At 35.4% G+C, this 18,262-nt stretch overlaps 1 protein-coding gene across 2 annotated transcripts in view; it reads right to left on the minus strand.

Moving 5' to 3' along the window:
- Positions 1–2,075: 2,075 nt before the first annotated feature.
- The window catches only part of PAXIP1 (PAX interacting protein 1), a 38,537-nt gene continuing 22,350 nt past the window's right edge, over positions 2,076–18,262 (minus strand). Inside the window, exons 9-22 of one of the 2 annotated variants that reach the window (XM_075492377.1) lie at positions 17,352–17,446; positions 16,281–16,376; positions 15,806–15,943; positions 14,272–14,393; positions 13,529–13,713; positions 13,351–13,394; positions 10,643–10,710; positions 10,171–10,273; positions 7,637–7,805; positions 5,757–5,857; positions 4,356–4,490; positions 4,197–4,272; positions 3,557–3,621; positions 2,076–3,104 (exon numbers count right to left, since the gene is read on the minus strand). In XM_075492377.1, the coding sequence (XP_075348492.1) occupies positions 3,093–3,104; positions 3,557–3,621; positions 4,197–4,272; positions 4,356–4,490; positions 5,757–5,857; positions 7,637–7,805; positions 10,171–10,273; positions 10,643–10,710; positions 13,351–13,394; positions 13,529–13,713; positions 14,272–14,393; positions 15,806–15,943; positions 16,281–16,376; positions 17,352–17,446 (1,409 nt within the window). In that variant the 3' untranslated portion in view covers positions 2,076–3,092. The remainder of the gene's footprint in view (positions 3,105–3,556; positions 3,622–4,196; positions 4,273–4,355; positions 4,491–5,756; positions 5,858–7,636; positions 7,806–10,170; positions 10,274–10,642; positions 10,711–13,350; positions 13,395–13,528; positions 13,714–14,271; positions 14,394–15,805; positions 15,944–16,280; positions 16,377–17,351; positions 17,447–18,262) is intronic. The other variant, XM_075492376.1, reaches the window with a different exon arrangement.

Genomic DNA, 18,262 nt, shown 5'->3' on the forward strand with positions numbered 1-18,262 from the left:
CATACTTCATCAAACCCTTTCTCTATCACTAATCACACACACAGTAACATCTGTGCAAGCCAGTTGGCTCTGGACAGCTCCTGTGGTTCTTGAAAGACTATTTCTTGGCAGGTTCTGTTTTTTACTCTAATTGAAAGGTTAATCAAATCAGTCATACTTGTATGTTGACTAAATAAACACACTGTCTCCACTGATGATGAAACAGATGCATTACCACTCACGTTTCCCACAGGGTTCATTTGTTCCATGATTGCATTCGGTTTTCTTCAAGCTTCTCTATGCAGTATCTGACAGCATTTTGGATAGTTTTCATAAGGAAATTTACCTTTCAGATGCTATTGCATTCACATGTGTCTCAACTCTAGTAGTCTTTGGCAAAGGTGTTCCATATCCTCAACACTGCTTGGTTGTGGAAAATGTGGAAGAAGTTAATCCTAAAAAAGGTGAGAACTCTTATAGAGGCAGAAATGCATTGTCAAGTCTAGCAGTTTATGTTGCTGAGGCAGAACCTGCTAACACATTCAAACCTGGTTTCTCTCTGTCTCTCCTCCCTTAGTGCTAAGTTTTATTCTGCAGAAAGCTGTTTTAGCAGGTCTTGTTAGCTTCTAGAACCCAGTCCTGCAAATTCATATGCTTTGTGTTTGATTTCACTCACAGTTAACAGTGCTGCTGACTCATTACATGCGTGTATCTCTTTTTGAAACCAGCAGTTACATTTGATACAGCAATTCACCGTTTGTAAGGCATACAGAAGATATGCCGAATGCATGACAGGTAAAAGCATTTATTCAAGTTAAGAAGTTTTGTGTATCACAACATTTTCAAAAGCCCAAAAGCTACAACAGCTGATATTTGTTTTAAAGGAAAAGGCATCCAAAAACTTTCTGCATCCTGGTAACTAGTATAATGAAGAAAGTCTCAAGCCATACAGAGATTAACACAGATTTAGATAATTTCAATATTACACATTCTGAAGTGTATTTGAAGGAAAAAAAAAAGTATACTTTTTTCTCCATTAAAAAAATAGTATTTATGCAATGCATTACTGCAGTTCTTTAGGGTGGGATTCATCTCACCTATTTTCTGTTCTAAAGATGTAGATAAATAAATTAGTTTGCTAAACTGTTAAGAGAAGCACTCTCTGTAGGGGTCTTTAACTAAGTCAGGTTTTAAAGATACTCTCTCCCTCCATTGACAGTAAAGGGAGACCAGACTTGCCAGGTCTACATGTCTGAACAATTTTAGTCATTTGCGCAACAACTCATCAGCCAACAATTAACTCCCACTGCAGTCCCTCCTTCTTTTTTTGCTATTTTTAGAAGTTAAAGCATAAAATCATGTCATCGGCTTCCAACCTTAGGTCTCCACATTAAAGACTTTTTCTTAATCTATCTCATAATGAAGAGGAAACTGTATTATGGAGAGCTGAACATCACAGTAAGAAAAATCATATAACTGCTGTTACAAGTAAATGGCATTTGGGGAAAAGTACCATTTTCTCCCACCCTGTATCATACCTTTTTAACCTCCAATGCACCTAAAACCATCTTGAGCCAAAGCATAACATACTCATTTACTACATTTTGACACCTTACCAAAAGTCACGCTGATAAAAATTTTACCATTCTTGTTATCATCATGTAGCCCCTTATTACTGACAATAGAAACACCAAATACAGGAGTAAATCAGGATAGCTGAGGAACCCAGAGCCAGCAGTAACAGGTAACGGGCACAGTGCTGACCTCCGTGGGACTTCACTCATCTTGAAATTTACTCCCACTATACTCTTACAGCTTGAATTTGTCATTTGCTTAAGCACTTTGTTGAACTGAGGCATGAGAAGAAAGGCAACAGAAATAGTGGTCAAGTATCAGGTGGATTTACATTTTAAGCCATAGCACAAAAGAGATATTTGAAATTAGTAATTTCTCTGTAGAAAGCTTTGCATAAACTAAAAATAGCAGCTTACCTCAGTTTATGATACTGTATTTGTAAAAGCTTCTCTGTAAAATGGTTCTGCATAAAAATACAAAAGGTTTGGGAAAAAAAAAAGCGTGATAAGCTATTGTTTAAAGTATTTTTTAATCCTGTATTTTGAATCTTTCTGTGAATGGTTCACAAGGTGCTAGAATACACTTGATGCTGTACAAAGAGGTAAATAACTGCAATCCCCAACCAGAGTTTAATGACTTGCTGATCAAAGAATAAATGCTTTCAGGATGACTTTTTCATCTACTAGAATCTAAACTGATAAAAATGGTAAAGTCAGATTATTAGAAATGTGTGTGTATTAGGAAACACAACTGAATATAGATTTGGGAGACTGGTTTTTAATATTTATTTAGTAAAACTCACTATACAAACAAAAGTTATCACAACAGCATAATATGTGGGTTTATAGTTTCTCCTTCCTTCAAGCTATTTCTTTGTTGCAGTAAAAACACATATATACATTTACAACGATCTCCCTTTAAAGCACTGGGATTTCATATATTAAAACATACCTGGTAAAATAAGCTTAAAATAATTTTACATTGCTTGGAAAAAGATTTGAGTAATTTACTCTTACCAGAGTGCCATTGCTGCACAGTATTCAAAAAAATGAACCACCACTAAAATATAGAGTAAAACATTTAAAAGTACATTTATTTAAAATATGGGCAAAATATCAATATAAAAGAAAATAGAGTATAAGAAATAAAAATAAAGTACAAAACATTTTCATCTTCAACATCCATAATTTAATACATAGCAAGCCCTTTTATTTTTACATCCAAATTACACTTTTGGCTGAAGTACCATCATTTACGTTAAAATGTTTAAAAACGGGCTAATCATGATAGCTAAAGTGGGCTCTTTTAAAATGGTAGTATAATACAAAACATAGTAAATTATGTTTCAGCATAATAAAATTACACATCCTAAAAAAGATGCAGTTTATTTTTGCTTTCCTGCTTTAAACTGCTCATCATCCCTAGGAAAACAGCTGGAAAACAGCATCCACAGGAAGTTTTAGTTGCTTTGTACAATGGCTGAACAGCTAGATTTAATGCTCCAAGGATTCCGAAGCAGTAAGGCATTTTACTATCCATCAAGTAAATTTATATGTATGTTTGTTAAGAAAGAACAACTTTCAGAAATGACTGCAAAATAGAACTTATATAAAACACATGCATAAAGACACAGAACCCTTACTGGACCCTCCACTGCATTTATCAAACAGGGTTTATAATCTTGCTCAGTAAAAAGCTATTTTCCTCATCTGCAAGCAACTCGTGACAAATACTTTTGCTTAGTGACAAGTTTTTTTCCCTGTTGCTTAATATTCTACTACTGTTACTTTCTGACAACCCTGCCTCCCACCACCACGGAAGTATTTCCTATCAAAAAGTAATTCCACTTTGAATTTAAGCCAGGTTTCTGGGTGTTAAACTACCCTCCTATCAAGTAAACATTACACATCCTAAAAAATTATTTATAATTAGTTCCTAATTAAAAAAAACTTCTGGTAAAATCACACTTCCCAAAGCAGTGGACAGCCTTTACACAAAAAGGATATGATTCATAATCCAGTGTTTGAGTAAGAACCCCAGTCAGGACAAACTCAGCATTGTGGACATCTGAAAATATCAAAAACATGCATACAGTTTACACCCTACAAGGACATTCTCCTCGTTCTGCATGTGCGTCAGGAGGGGCCATTCTGTACCTTTCTGCTCAACACACAAAGGCATAAGGGAGTATGGCCCCACCACTACCAGGACCCTATTGTTAACCATCACACACTTCACTCCACAAATACTAGACTTTCCCGTGCATGTCTTTCTTAATAAATACAGCATGTCTTGGGGTTCTACACCGAAGTAAAAATACCTAAAGTGAAAAACCCCAAATCTTTAACTAACTTGATGAATACTGAGACAGTAATCTTGCCTCACGCAGGACTGAAGCCCCAGGTTCAAGCCTACCCTTCCAGAGATTTACGGTGACCTGGCTATAAAATACCTCTATTAGAAATACCTAGCAAACAGCTGGCTCAGATTTCTCCATGGTTTGCAGGACAGACCATGTATTCCTCTATTATTATCTGAAAGCTTCAAAAGATGTCTGTACTTGTAAAATAATAATAATAATTTAAAAAAAAAATCAAAATAACAGCTGTACTGTTCAAATTACATTGATAGCTTATACATACCTATGCCTCTTGCAAAATATTCTCGACATAAATGAAGGTCATTTTCACAGGAAATCAAGATTATCTCCGGCAAACTCTAAACGAAAGAAACTAATCGTAAGGTCAGAATAACACAGTAAGATATTACCAGTAAATTTTAGACAACAACGCTCTACACACTTTATTCTGCTTATGCTCCATGAGTTTTCGAAAAGAAGGTTGTTTAGATAATACTTTTCCTCCTGCACATTCCACAATAGCTTTCATGGTGGAAAGACTGGGACAAATTCCAGGTGTAATGTAAAAATATTTTCCCTAAAAAGAGAAAAGAAAGAATAAGAAAAAAACATTATTTTGTTAACTGATTTCTGCAACACATTAAGTTTTATTATCATGTGACTCTTCTCTTACACAATCATGGGGCAGGCTTTGTAAGCTGGTGTTAGATTTCACAGCTTATGGTAACAAATCTGTCAGCTGATGAGTTGTCTTTAATTACCACTGATGTTTTCCCTGGAAGGGCAAACCCACAATTTTGATAAATTTGAACAGCTTAAGTGTGCCTATTTCAACATCTGTAAAATAACAACCAGGAAACCTTCAAATGACCACTGGTTAAACTATGATTCAAAAGAACAAAAAAAAAGAAAAGGTAACTGCAGCTTGGTAAGGCATATAAGAACAACAATGCTCCTTGCTTCTTCAAGCACAGGGATGAACTTTCAACTTTTAATTGTTGTAACTGCAACTGCAAAAGAACTTTTTAATTAATAGCCAATTTATTACTTCCTGACAAAAATTATCCTACTACTTGACTGAGACTGACACAGGTGATCAGATCACAAAGTAGATTATCTCTGTTCACCAGTTAGGAATAAAAAACCACGTTGCTATTTAGACTGCAAAACTGAGTGAAAAATAGTATTTAGACTTTATAATAAAAGACATAGATTCTTATTCATTACAGGGTGAAAAATACCCTTTTTAGGTAGTTTGCCTTAATAAAGAATCTCAAATTCAGTTAGGCTGAAGAATCTCTAGCAACTTGGATCTTCGGATACCTCTCTGCACTGTAACATAATTTTAACTGGAGGCATGAAAACCATCTTGCACCATCCTCGCAAACAGCCTGGTGCTAAGTGCACCCTTCAAGGAGAATCAGACCACAGCTCCTTGAGGCTGAAGTGCAAACTTGCTCTAAGACTCTCATTTTTATGGGCAAGTGCTTTGACTACCAGGCTGGTGTTAAAAAAAAAAAAGTCCCTTCCATAAGTGGCATTTTACAAATAACAGAGCAATGTTCTAATTTTGTAAGGGAACAAATACCATTAAGTATACTGAGCACATACTGAGCATGTTTTGTTCACATCTACAGGATCCAGTCACTCAGTGGGCTTAGATCCATCCCAGCAATGCTTAGGCAAGAAGGAGGCATAAAGTAAAAAATCAAATTTATAACAAATGCTTCATGCTATATGCTAGTCTGTTTTATTGGCCTCGGCTACAAAAGCTGTGGTCCCAATGGTGAAAAAATTAGGTTGAAAAGCTCCAAGTATTTAAATGCCTTTTTAAACTGCATACCTTGAACAGTGGAGCTACTTGTGCTCTCTTTAGAGACTCCTCTAAACTAAAGCAGAATAGCACCTCAGCTTCAGCATCTCTGAGCACAAAGTTCTGCTCATCTGAAAAAGAAAGACTGATGAAGTAACGCATGAAAGACAAAAACATCCACATAACCCAGGATCTAATCTGATCAGAAAATGTTGGTGGCAGAGTGACTCTAAATGGTAAACAAACACTAATTCTAACATGATTATAATACTGACTTTTATTAGGCGCCTTACAAGGATGACCCACCGTTACTCGGAGAATAAAACTGTGTGTGTATTTCATACTTGTGTATCTAGCAACAACCACTGTCCTATAAAGTCCATTTTTCTAACTTATTGGAGGAACTTGCAAACTTTTATTTGTTGATTCTCTACAAAAAGGAGCAGAATGATTAAGTTTAAGTTCCCATCACCGTGACAACCTATGGGAGCCCAGAAACTGTCTTCAACTCCTCACGCAGCCTTAACAGAGCAAACTTTCCATCTGTTTCCCTTGTCTTGTTATTCAGCTGATCTTTCGGTTTTTATTAGGGAGGGAATTTCAGTCTTAACTTCATCTTTCCACGAAAAGCTATGTCAAACATATTTCTAAATCAGATTTAATTCAAAACACTTAAGTTTAAAGAACAAAAAAATGTTATATGGAGAACAAATTGATCTTTCCAAGGACAATTTTGACAACCTGCAAGAGATGGTGTTAGTATCCTTCCATAAAACAAAGAAAACCAGTAGGACAATTTTTCTAAGCAACTGCCATATACTCCATCACTGTACTACATACAAAAGCAAAGGCAGCCCATTAGCTACAAATCTACTGAATTTCAGGAGACAAGTAAAACACTTCAAGTCCTAGGTCAAAACAGTCATCCTTCTAAATCCCCAGACCTTCTTTACCTTCTAACAGCTTTCAAATGGATTGATTTCTCAGTTCACTGATGCTGAACCAAGCAAATTGCCTTCTCCAGATTTATAAAAATGTTTGCTGGTTTATTGGTTAATTATCCATAGATTTAAGTCTTTGTGATGGTTATGCAGCAATGATATATATTTACTCCTTACAAACAAATTATGTAAAAAACAATCATAAAATAAATAAGCAGCCTTTAAGAAGATTTTCTTCAGATCCAACATCTTTGTCAAACAGACCAAAATCATCTATTTTGTTATTTTCAACTGTCAACAGAAAAGCAGTATAAACACAAAGTTGATATCTTCCAACACAGTTACAGTACTAGACTAATTAACTTTAATTATTTAAATGCATTTTTGTATGTATTTCCAACAGTGGTTTAGTGCTTTACAATTTGTATTTTAGAAAGATTATTGAAACCAAAAGCATTTGGGGTTTAAAAAGTAATGTATCTAGAGGTAAAAATCTGCAAATGTCTATACAAGAAAAATACAATGCTTAACATCCAACCATTTAATCACCTGAAAGCAAATTTTTGAAGTTTTTTTTTTTTAGTTAATTTAATGCAAAGAATGCAATCAGATGAAAACTAAATGAAACAAAATGTTCTGCTGAAAGAACTTAATAAAAAAAATAATACATCATTTCTTCTTATGACAGCTTTATTTAACGATACCAACATAACCTTCTACCTCAAGTGAAATACAACCTAGCTGCTAGTACAATTGTTTAAACATAACATGAGTTATGAACTAGGCTAGTCAGATTTGCTGCAGACTTAAAATCTCTGCTTTCAAAACTGAACTCTTTAGAAAACTGGCAAGAGACACTAAAGTCAGAAGTCAAAACAACGAAGTGTATTTAAATATGCATGCCATCTTCACCTACTTAAATCAACAAACCTTATGTTTACTATAGAAGTTGATACTAGTTTAACTTACCAACAAACTTCTGGCATTTGAAACACTCTTCTAACCACTCTGGAGTTACTATGTGCTTGACTACAGAAATTGCTGTCAGGAATTTAACAGTTCGGGTCACTTTACTGGCAATTAGATGGGTGCATTTCTGGGCAGATTCTGCTACTTCACCTCCAAGGATATACAGTTTCTGAAAGTTGTACAAAACACAAATCAGAAGGGAATAGTCCTTTAAAAATTGGAGGAAAAAAATGAAGAATCATAACATCACCATCAAACAAAACTAAGCTCCTAATGAAACAGTAAATATAGATTTCTGTACTACAGTCATTCCTAAAGCTGATTAATTTTGGTAGAATTTACAGCCATTGAAAATCCAGATATTTCCAGACATAAATTTCATCTGGCAAGACTGAAAGCTACATTCCGCTTCTGCAGTTTTTTGGGTTTGGGTTGTGGTTTTTTTAAGCAAGGAAATAACTGTAAGATACAAATTAAAATATTTTTTTAAGTGAAACATGCTATTAAATTTAAGTAAGCAGAAAATTTAATAATTTTGCTCTTTTCTATGGAAGGTACAGTATACACTGTAGCTACAGTAATCTTAGTTTTGCTAGTCTTTTCTTCAAAAAGAAAAGCATCTCATGAAAAACATCTATTCTTTAAATGCACTAGTTCCACATATATTTTTCATGATACTGTGCAACTATCCTTTCTTCCTTGGTTTAAACTACCAAACCTGAACTAATTCATCACAGCTGCTATCTCGTCAGTTAAGATACAAATCATCATCTGAAGGGATTAGTAATACAACTAATCAACTGGTGAGGCATATCAAATTACCATAGATGTTAGTTTCAAATAAAGAGTGCTTCCTCATATAAAAAGTTAAAGAATGAAAAAAATATTTGGACAACTTTAGTATCTATGCACCATGGATTTCTGATTTACTTTGACAAGCATTTTGTACAAATAAAAAACCTACCAATACATTTAAGTATAAATATTGAATATACTAGGGTGATTTTATTATATCAGTCATCAGGAGTCACAAATGCAGGAAGGCCTACTGTGTGTATTAGAAACCCTAGAAGATCTCTGGCATCCCTCTGTACTCTACTTCTCTGATAAGAAAGAACAAGGAGGACAGACAGGGACAATGTTTTAAACTTTTCTTTACTGTGCTGGCTTACTGTGATGGTTTGCATAGAGATGATACACAAAAGTATTACTCAATGACACTGAACCTCTCTACTATTTATTTCCTTCAGGGTATGTATAAACACATTGCAAATAGTACACTTGTACACCTATGAAAGGCAAAGGCTGTTATTTCCACAGTTAATACATGTTCACCTCAAACACTGTATACCTATGAGTGCAGATCTTGCAAGATTTCCATTCTGATGTTCAAGGAACCCTTTGGGCATATAGGAAAAAAGATTACCCCTCCATCTCAAGAAGTATCCAGCCTCAGCTAGGTATCCAAACTCTGAAAGGTCTTGATGGTATCATCACTGCCAAGTTGAGATAAAACTTCACAAGCCTTGAGGCTGAAGTTCATTTTTTGTATTTGTGAGCCATAGCTATTACCAAAACAGATTCTCCATATAATTAACCTGGTACCAACATGACAGAAAATGAGGAGCTGACACTGGAACTTTACAGGATATACTAAAAAATATTTTATGTTCCAAAATATTAGTATCAAGCTTCAAATGCAAACACTGCAAGGGAAAAGAACTCCAAAGTCCAACTACTTTAAAAACAAGTTTAGGTATAGACAGTAGATATTTTTGAGCACACCAAAGTGATACATATTTCTAAGACGTAGCGGACTCAAAACTAGGCCTCATTTACTTTTGATTATCTGGAGCAGACATCAGCAGCAGGATCTTTCAGGCACTACTGAGGTCAGCAGTTAAAAAGATCCCTGTGCCTCAAACCTCAGCCAACATGTGAAAAATAACATAAATGAGAAGTTCTTTTGGAAAAAATATTTAGTAATTACTAAGGTTCAAGGAATGACTGGATTTTTATACCGCTAAAAGAACGTTTTAAATTATTTAGAGTTAAGTTTTGGGACAGCATTATTAGGGAACAGAACAAAATCTCCATGGGAACTTATTATCTCTCACCTGCCATAAGCTTTGTCATCAGCTTTCTTTGAAGCATTTGGCATTACAGATAGCAACTACACTAGAATAATCTTGGGTCTCATCCAGTACAACCATCGCTACTTTTCTCACCTAAATTTGGTCATGAAGTTTGCTGATTTAAAAACAAATGTGGAAGGGGCTTTCTTGCTTTTTAAAACAATCGTATGGAAAGAAAAAACAAGTAGCACAGACATATGAAGCAGTTAACTAAAGCAGAACAGTTACCAAGTAAAACTCATTTCACATAAATCTACACTCTAACCTCAGCCCCAGTAAGTACAGGTTTTTATCCACTACATGTATGCCAATCAAGTCTTAGGTAGCAAAAATTCAATGGCAAGAGAAAAGTCATCAGATGTTTCAACATAGTTCACAGGAGATAAGCATGAAAGTCACCTTAATGTACTGTTGAACTTGCATAGGTTCAAACCCTGTGAAGAGCACCATTGGCGTCAATTCCGGGGTGAGTTTTTTAGTAGGTGGTGGTAGGTCTTCAATCCTACAAAATACGTGAAATAGAGAAAAACTTGAAGTTTGGGCCCAAAGTTGTATTATTATCGTTGTAAAACTAGACAAGCAGATTCTTGCAACTTTTACCAATGGAAGTACTCAGATGACTGAGAATTAGGCAGGATCAATCTTCTTCTGAAGAAAAAATTTCTAAGCTGAGAACAGGACATATTATCCTGTTCTCTCCCAACTCTCTTGCTACTTCACTCTCTAGTTATTATTTTATTCCTGCCAGTTGAGTAGCTGGCAATATGCAAAAAACATTGCTAGTTACTTAAATTCGCAGGGCACAGGATGGAACTTTTTCTGTAGAAAAGTAAATTAAGGACTATTGGCACTGATTGCTCGCTATTCTTACCTTGCTCTTTTGGAAGGTGGCTGAAGACTGGATTCATTTTGCTTTGGTTTCAAAGGCAACCTCACACCCTGAAATTAGATCATCTACATGTTTGTATCTGAATTGAGCAGGGAAACCAACTTCTATTCTGAAAGACGAAAACTATACACTGATATTCTGAGACTATATTAAAGAAAATTAAACACAAATGAAAAAGACATGCTACTGAATGCATACTGGGGTACCTATTGCTTACACAACTGAGTCAAGAGCAAAGCTGAGCATTAACCAAAGCTTCTCCATAAAGTTATGTAATCATTTATGTGAACACCAAATAAAATATTGTGGGACTTCTTTTTCCTTTAAATAAAGCTGGTAATCATCAATGGAAATCCCAAATAATTAAATGAGAAAGAGACTGAAAAACCTGTCCATTTGTTAAATACACAAAGACTATAATATTCTTCCAAATGCTTAAATATCAACAGAAAATACTGGCACCTGTGTTTTAAGCACTCAAGTTCCCTGGCTACATAAACAGAAACTCCAGTGGATGCTCAGGTACTCACTGGATAGACACTCCTGCTTCCCCAGTACCAGATCAGCCACTAGAGCATTTGCCCAGGAGTAGAGAAATGTAGCTTTTCGGCTCTCCCTGGCCTGAGTAACTTGAAACCACAGCTCTCACTTGCAGGAGCATGTGACATCTATTCCTTTTTAACCTTCAAATCTACACCTGAAATTTAATGACGAATGGTAGAGGCACATGACCAGAAAGATAGGCAGCATTATTCCAACCTCACTGTGAGGACAGTCCTTTGGGAGGAACGGGCCACAGGGGTTCGTTCCCTGCTCTCAGGGACATGCGTTTTTATGCTAGACAATCACTAGTAAGAGCAGCTGGAAAGAAAAGCGCACATGCTCACTTTTTGATAGATGTTTCAACTATGAAAATGCAAAAGGTAGATGGCATCAACATCGTCTGACACACAGCTGTCCTCAAAAGAGGGCCCCATACTTTAAATCCCAAGACAAATAGAAATACCTACTATGAAGGCAGTGAAGTACCTTGCCTGACAGTTCTGCATGCCCGGCATTTTCTATTACCAAATCATACGTGGGCATCCTGAGGGGAGCTGGACAAGATTACCTCCAGAAGTCCCTTTCGATCTAAGTTACAAGATTCTCACTTCACATGGGCAAGAAGGGTCCCCATATACTAAACACAGAAAGGGAGGTACTAAATTAGGCTTTCTGACCCCTAAGTTCTCTCCATTTGCCACGTAAGACAAAACATGGACCACCACCTGGTCTGACTTGAGTCACACAAAGAAGTCACATGCCCAATTTTAAGATGAGCTCAACTGCAGTGTGGACACAAAGAGTGGTGGTAACAAACCCAAAAGTGAGTTAGGTAAAAGCTATTTTAAATACTAATAGTGCCTACTGAATCTCTTCAAGGATTTTTTTTATTTTGCCACTAGTATTTTGCTACTTCTTCAGGAAAATACAAAAGTACACCAATTTTTAAAGGCAGTTAATTTCCTAAAAATTAGTTTCCTACAGGCCCACAAAACAATTCCACAGGGGTCTATAAGTAGCAGAATATTTCAAACTTATGCCCAGGGATATAGTAGTGGCTATTTCTAAAGCTGAAAGGTATTAAAACAACAAATAGTGCCCAGACCCCATTTAAAGTATTAGTACAAATTAAGTTATGACAGTTACTAAGCTCCTCTTTTCTGAAGAGTATACAAAACAACTGAGATAAGAAGTGATCCAGAACACAAGACACACGGCAAAATGTTTTTGTGCAATATAAAATGTTATCTGACAGTCATCTGTTGTACAAATGAACTGAAAGCTCACTAGCTCAAATTGGGATTTACCTACGTCAAGACAGACACTGTGAAAACAGTTATCAAGTATAAATCTGAAATGGGAAGAGAATTTACAATACAAAAACTGAAATAGTTTTCTACATATTCAGAACAAGGAAACAGTTCAGAAGATAAGTTGCAGTTTCCACCTCAGCTCTTACACCTGTCTCATGTTTCGCATGTTTCACATGTTTCACAGAATACATTACACTACAAAAACTAAATGTTTTCTATCTTTTTTAAGGCACACATATCCTTACTGTTGTTCATTTACACTGCTGTTATTTCCAGGGTTATCAACTACACTTTTTAAAGCAAGATATATTTTTAAATTATAAAAGATATGGTATATATGCCCATGGTTTTAGTTCTTAGAATACTTCAAAAAGATTATATAAAGTAGTTCTAACCTTAATTTACATTATCTGTCCTATTTAAAATTTAGTCAATATTCTAATAAAATTCTTATTGATTTTTAGTGCTCTGCCTTAAAAAACATTATGTGGCCTGATTTTCAAATAGTGTTAGGTACTGACTCAAAAAATACGAAGCCCTTTCTAAAGGTCTGATGTAAAAATTGAAGAGTGAAGCACTAGCCAAGATGTCTCAGAAGTAACTTGATTTTGTATATCTCAGTGCAGGTTCTTAGTTCTGCAAAATATTATTTCTCAGATTTCTCAAAATAAAATAGAAAGAACACTAGCAAGAAGTACAGCCAGGAGATTCAGTCGGGTCTGTGTAACTCCCTCTGGCATGTCACTCACACCATATACACATGTGCTCACACATTAAAAACACTGAAGTATAATCTTATAAAAATAGCTGTATATATGCAATAATTCAACATACCATTAGAAGTTCTGGTGATACCTTTAATGGGACTCTCCAAGCATCTAGGAAATGAAGAACAAAACAAAAATTAAACCATTGCTAAGTTATTTATAACATAAGACATGTGCTTCTATTGATTAAACAGGTACATACATAAATGCCACAGAAAACAGCATTTTGGGACTGAAACTCTTACCCAAAAGGTTTAGAACTAGATGTTGGCTAGGAGAAAGTGGATCTTGAAGACTGAATACTGTATACCGACTGTGCTGTATCTGCCGTAAAGCTTCAAAATTTCCTAGCAGTATGTCACAGAGCCATTGCGCATTTACACACGGTATTCTCCACTCTTTAGCTTTCTCATACTTCAAGCCACTGGGCCTTATTGTTCAAAGATGAAGAAAAAAATATTGTTTCAATAAAACAGGTCAAATAGCAATTTCTAATAATAAACCTAAAATACCAGTATTTCGGTGTTGGCCTATTATCTATTTTAACTGTGACAAAGTAGGTACTCTGAAAAAATACTTTTGCTTTACATGCTAAAACGAGTCAATTAGGGGAGTATTCCTGCCCCAATGGAACCAAGTTAGACCTGGATTTAACTTAGTTTTCCCTCTCTCAACGTTTTAAAACAATTATTTAAAAAAAAAAAAAAAAAGATATTTTACTTAGACATGATATAACAATCAGCATAACTTACAAAATATTGTAAAACAGTGAAATTAGAAATGGCTCTTCTTTTACCTGTCTTCAGAAGGCCAAATTTGTCATGTAACAGTGTGCAGTAACTTAGTTCAAGAAACAACATCACTAAGTTTATTGCTATCAAATCGCAAAATTTATTAAAATTAACATTCTTCTAATGAGATGTAATTAGCACCTCACGTTACGAAAAGCACTAACTGGCAACAGGAAACGTGGAGATAAACCACTTACTCTTTACAGATGAGAACTGTATTGCTGCGACATAGATAGCCTGTGTATTTGGCACCTGCTAGGTAGGCCATTAGTTTGAGGTCATCTCTGTCACTATCAACAAATCCTGTCACAGAGATTATCTGCAGATAGAAAGAGACAGTTACAAATAACTGAACATAGATGGTACTTACAAAACACTCCTGCTGAAAAAAGTTTTCTGTTCCTAACTTTTTTACATTACAATGAAATAGTATCATAACTGGCATACACGCACTTAACATGGCATAGGCGCATAACATGGCATATAGGCACTTAATTAAAACATGGCTTGTAGGATACATAAAGTACAATTTAAAAGTGATTTGTCTATACATGAACATTTCAGGTTTCCAGCACTAGTTCTGACTCAGGAAGAATCATTTTCATTCTGCTGATCAGCTTTTTCTCATTTAGAAAACTACAGTTTTACTATGAAAGAGCCCACAGCTAGTTTTCTTCGCACACATCAGCTCTTTCTTCTGCTGCTGTTTATATTCAGGGAGACAGAGAAACGCTTATACTTCCTTGCCCTACTCTACTTTTAAAAATCTCCTGAACGCTCTGCTCTACCCTGCCATGAAGCCAAATGAACTGTGCCAGCTGATTATAGGTGGTGAAGTGTAATTCCACCTCTCCCGTTCTTATCCTTAGTCTTATCCTAGTCCTGCCAAGTTTTCATTTTTGCCATTCTCTCCAAAAGGAGAGAATGGAGGAAAAGGCAACAGCAGTTTTGTTGTTGATAATAAACTACATTTATTACATTACATATTACACTTACTACTAACCACTGTGTTCACATGCATATTGTTATACTCTAATTTTCCCAAACCTGTATTTCTTTTTATGCCTTTTAGAACAGGCTAGGAGCAAGGCTGTCATCCCGTATGTCTGCATCCGGCACAAAGAAATCCAATGCCAAGACATACTTTGGCATCTTGTTTTATGTTGCACAGCGTATTTCAAGATGCATCCGATTCAGCTGCAAGTTTATGTTTCAACTCCATAAAATTCAACTTCCCCATTGCTCCTCATTGCACAGGCTACTGGAACTGGGACCTCCTATTCTCTGACTAACAGCACAGGCTTCCTTTTCTGATATTTGCTAGGTATTGACCCAGAAAGAGAAAAACCCTCAAAAAATCCCCTCAAAATATTGGGGTATGGTAAAGGAAGTGTATACCGTTAGACATGCTGTTAGTAAAAAACTACGCAGCTTGGATTCCTGTCATCTTGCTATGTATAACTCACATAATCTTTGCACCTCAGTTTCTAAGAGAATAATTCACAAACACAGGTGTTACTCCTCACCACTCAGAACTCCAAAAGACTTGCAAAGCACTCTGAATCACCCAGTACTAAGCACCACATCAACACACGACCTTAAGATTAACAGCTTTTCCAATGAGACAAAAGAAATGTGTATTTTGCTTTGAGTAAGCACTTTCTAGCTATATTTTAATACTGCTCATGTAATGACCCATGCATTTGTTAGAAGTAAGCTGCTGCTTCTTACATGTTGAGAGCATGGCTTTCCTCCTGGTGGAAATGCCACTGGAAAATGAAGGGCTCGATGAGGCGGTACCATTTTCTTCTTCTTCAAGATTGAGTTCAGCCAATGTGCTGTAATACATCTCTTCCTTTCTCTTAAAGCCTATGAATACAGGCATAAACAGCTTTTAAAAAAATCAAAATACACCTTTATTTTAAACTTTTTCTACAATACAAAGCTTCAATTTTAATAGTTTGTTTTTCTCTACTTTTTCAGGATCCTTCTTCTCATAGCATCTTCCTCAGTGTTCTCTGGAATAAATCTATTACATGCATTATGGAAATTTGTTATACCATAAACCACAAATCATAAAAAAGCATGTCTTGAAAAACTTTCATTTTATACCTACAATCTAAAGAACAAAGTACCTACTGAAAAGCCTTACCTTTCCAGTAATAAAATGAAAGCATGCATGAATAAACATTACTAGTTTGCTTACCTGAGCATACATGTTACTGACTTGGCTTTCACAAAGAAGATGTGTACATCTGCTTGTAAGGGTAGGGTCCACTGTCCCACCATGTGCTTGAATGATCTGGTAACAGAACAAACCCAAAACTTCTAATATATATAACAATTTTAAAATTACCCGAAGAAACAGTCTGAAATTAAAGTCTACCCTTTAGGACACTGCCACCATTAGCATGATTTCACTGAAGAGTTACCCCCCCCAAAAAAGGTTTGTTATCTAGCTTAAAAACATTTTTGGAGAAAAAAAAAAATATATATGGAGAAAACAAAATTAAATATGCACCTTTTCACTGAGCTACAAAAAGTCTATTCTTTTTAGAATCAATTAAAAAAACAAATAAAGATATATAAACAAAAGTAACCCTTCTCATGTTTTTTATTTTTGCAGTATAACTACTAAACAATTTTCCATGAACTATTCAATTCTATCTCAGCAATAAACACAAGTGCTGTTAAAAATGTCAACAGCTTACTTGATTATGCAAAATTGTAGGGAAAATTCAACTATAAAATCCATCAGAAGTTTCTGAAGAACATCAAAGTCCTCTCATTTAGGAAAGGATACAATCAGATTTTTCTGAAAAATAGAAGTTGGCAAAAAATAGAAACACTCTATTCCTCCATCTTATTCACTCAGGTGGATGCCTCACAGGCTACTAAATGCCAAAATTATATGCAAAAAAAAGAGTCTTTTTATACAATCAAGTTAAAGATAGAGAGCAATGCAATATTACGTTTGCTGCACTACAGCTGCCTGATTAATAGCATAAATAGTTGGGAAATAGTTAAGGCTATAACTTATTTAGCCAGTGTTCTGACTAAGGACCTAATTCAACCAGGCTGCACATCTAAAGCATTTTGATTACTTTTTCTGGTCAGCTGCAGTTGAGTAATGGTTTTTAGGTTGTAACAAACATTACACAAAAGGATGCCTAAAGAAAAGTGAACCGTGCTGAAATACTTCAAATCATTCCTTTTAGGATTTAGTTACTATGACATTATCTTACCATAATTTTTTAAAAATACAGCAGAATCTTACCCGTTTCCAGGTCGCTAACAGCTGTTTGTCAGACATCTGTTCTGGGTAATCAGCAATTGCAAAGACACAGCCCAGTAGGAAATACTCTTCTGGAACTGGAATAGTTTGGCACATAAAAGAATAAGAAATTAAATACTTACAAGTCTGAAGAGTTCATCTCAGAACATATTTGCTACACTAATCTTTCCTAACCAGGTTATAAACTTCATTCAATTTTGAAGTAAATCTTTCTTGGAAAAAGTAGGATCCAAAATGTCAAAGCTGAGAGCCAAATCTAAAGGCACACTTCAGCCCAGGGTTTGTTTTTGTTCTGGGTGGTTTTTTTTCCTGGAGGAAGAGGGGCTAAAGGGGTAGAAGGAAGGAGCACCAAAAGGAAAGCATAAGACAACAACTTACTCTTTTACATAGATCAGCTATGAAGAATCAAAGCAATCAAAAAGCTTTCTAGTTCTACTAGCATGGACAGAATTCAAAGCAAGGTATGACAACTTTCTATCTGATACTGAATCCTCATTAATTCGCTAGTATTTCCAGAATTTAAGCTGTCTTTCCAGTTGTTATCCTCTTTGAAAGCTTCCCCTTTCCCCTCTTCCAAAGGAAAAAAAAAAATTAAAAAAATTTATGGTATGCATAGACTAACACTGTTCTCATAGCATAATTTATACGTTAGTGGCATAAAGTATATATTTGAAAAGAGAAAGTTCTCAGTGCTCTCAGGCTTTTCAGATTTCTGCATCATCCTTAGTTATAATTTAAATCTGTTTGCCTAAAAATTAGTAAAACGGGTGCCAAGCCATGAATGGCGTTTCTAAGTCTTACAATCCCGTACTGTAAACACAACATTATTTTTTTATATTCTAACCCACATTATGTCATGTCATTAGCGACTCTTTTCCAGGATCAGAATGCAA

The sequence above is a fragment of the Mycteria americana genome, chromosome 2 (genome assembly GCF_035582795.1).
Source record: "Mycteria americana isolate JAX WOST 10 ecotype Jacksonville Zoo and Gardens chromosome 2, USCA_MyAme_1.0, whole genome shotgun sequence".
Classification (NCBI taxonomy): Eukaryota; Metazoa; Chordata; class Aves; order Ciconiiformes; family Ciconiidae; genus Mycteria; species Mycteria americana.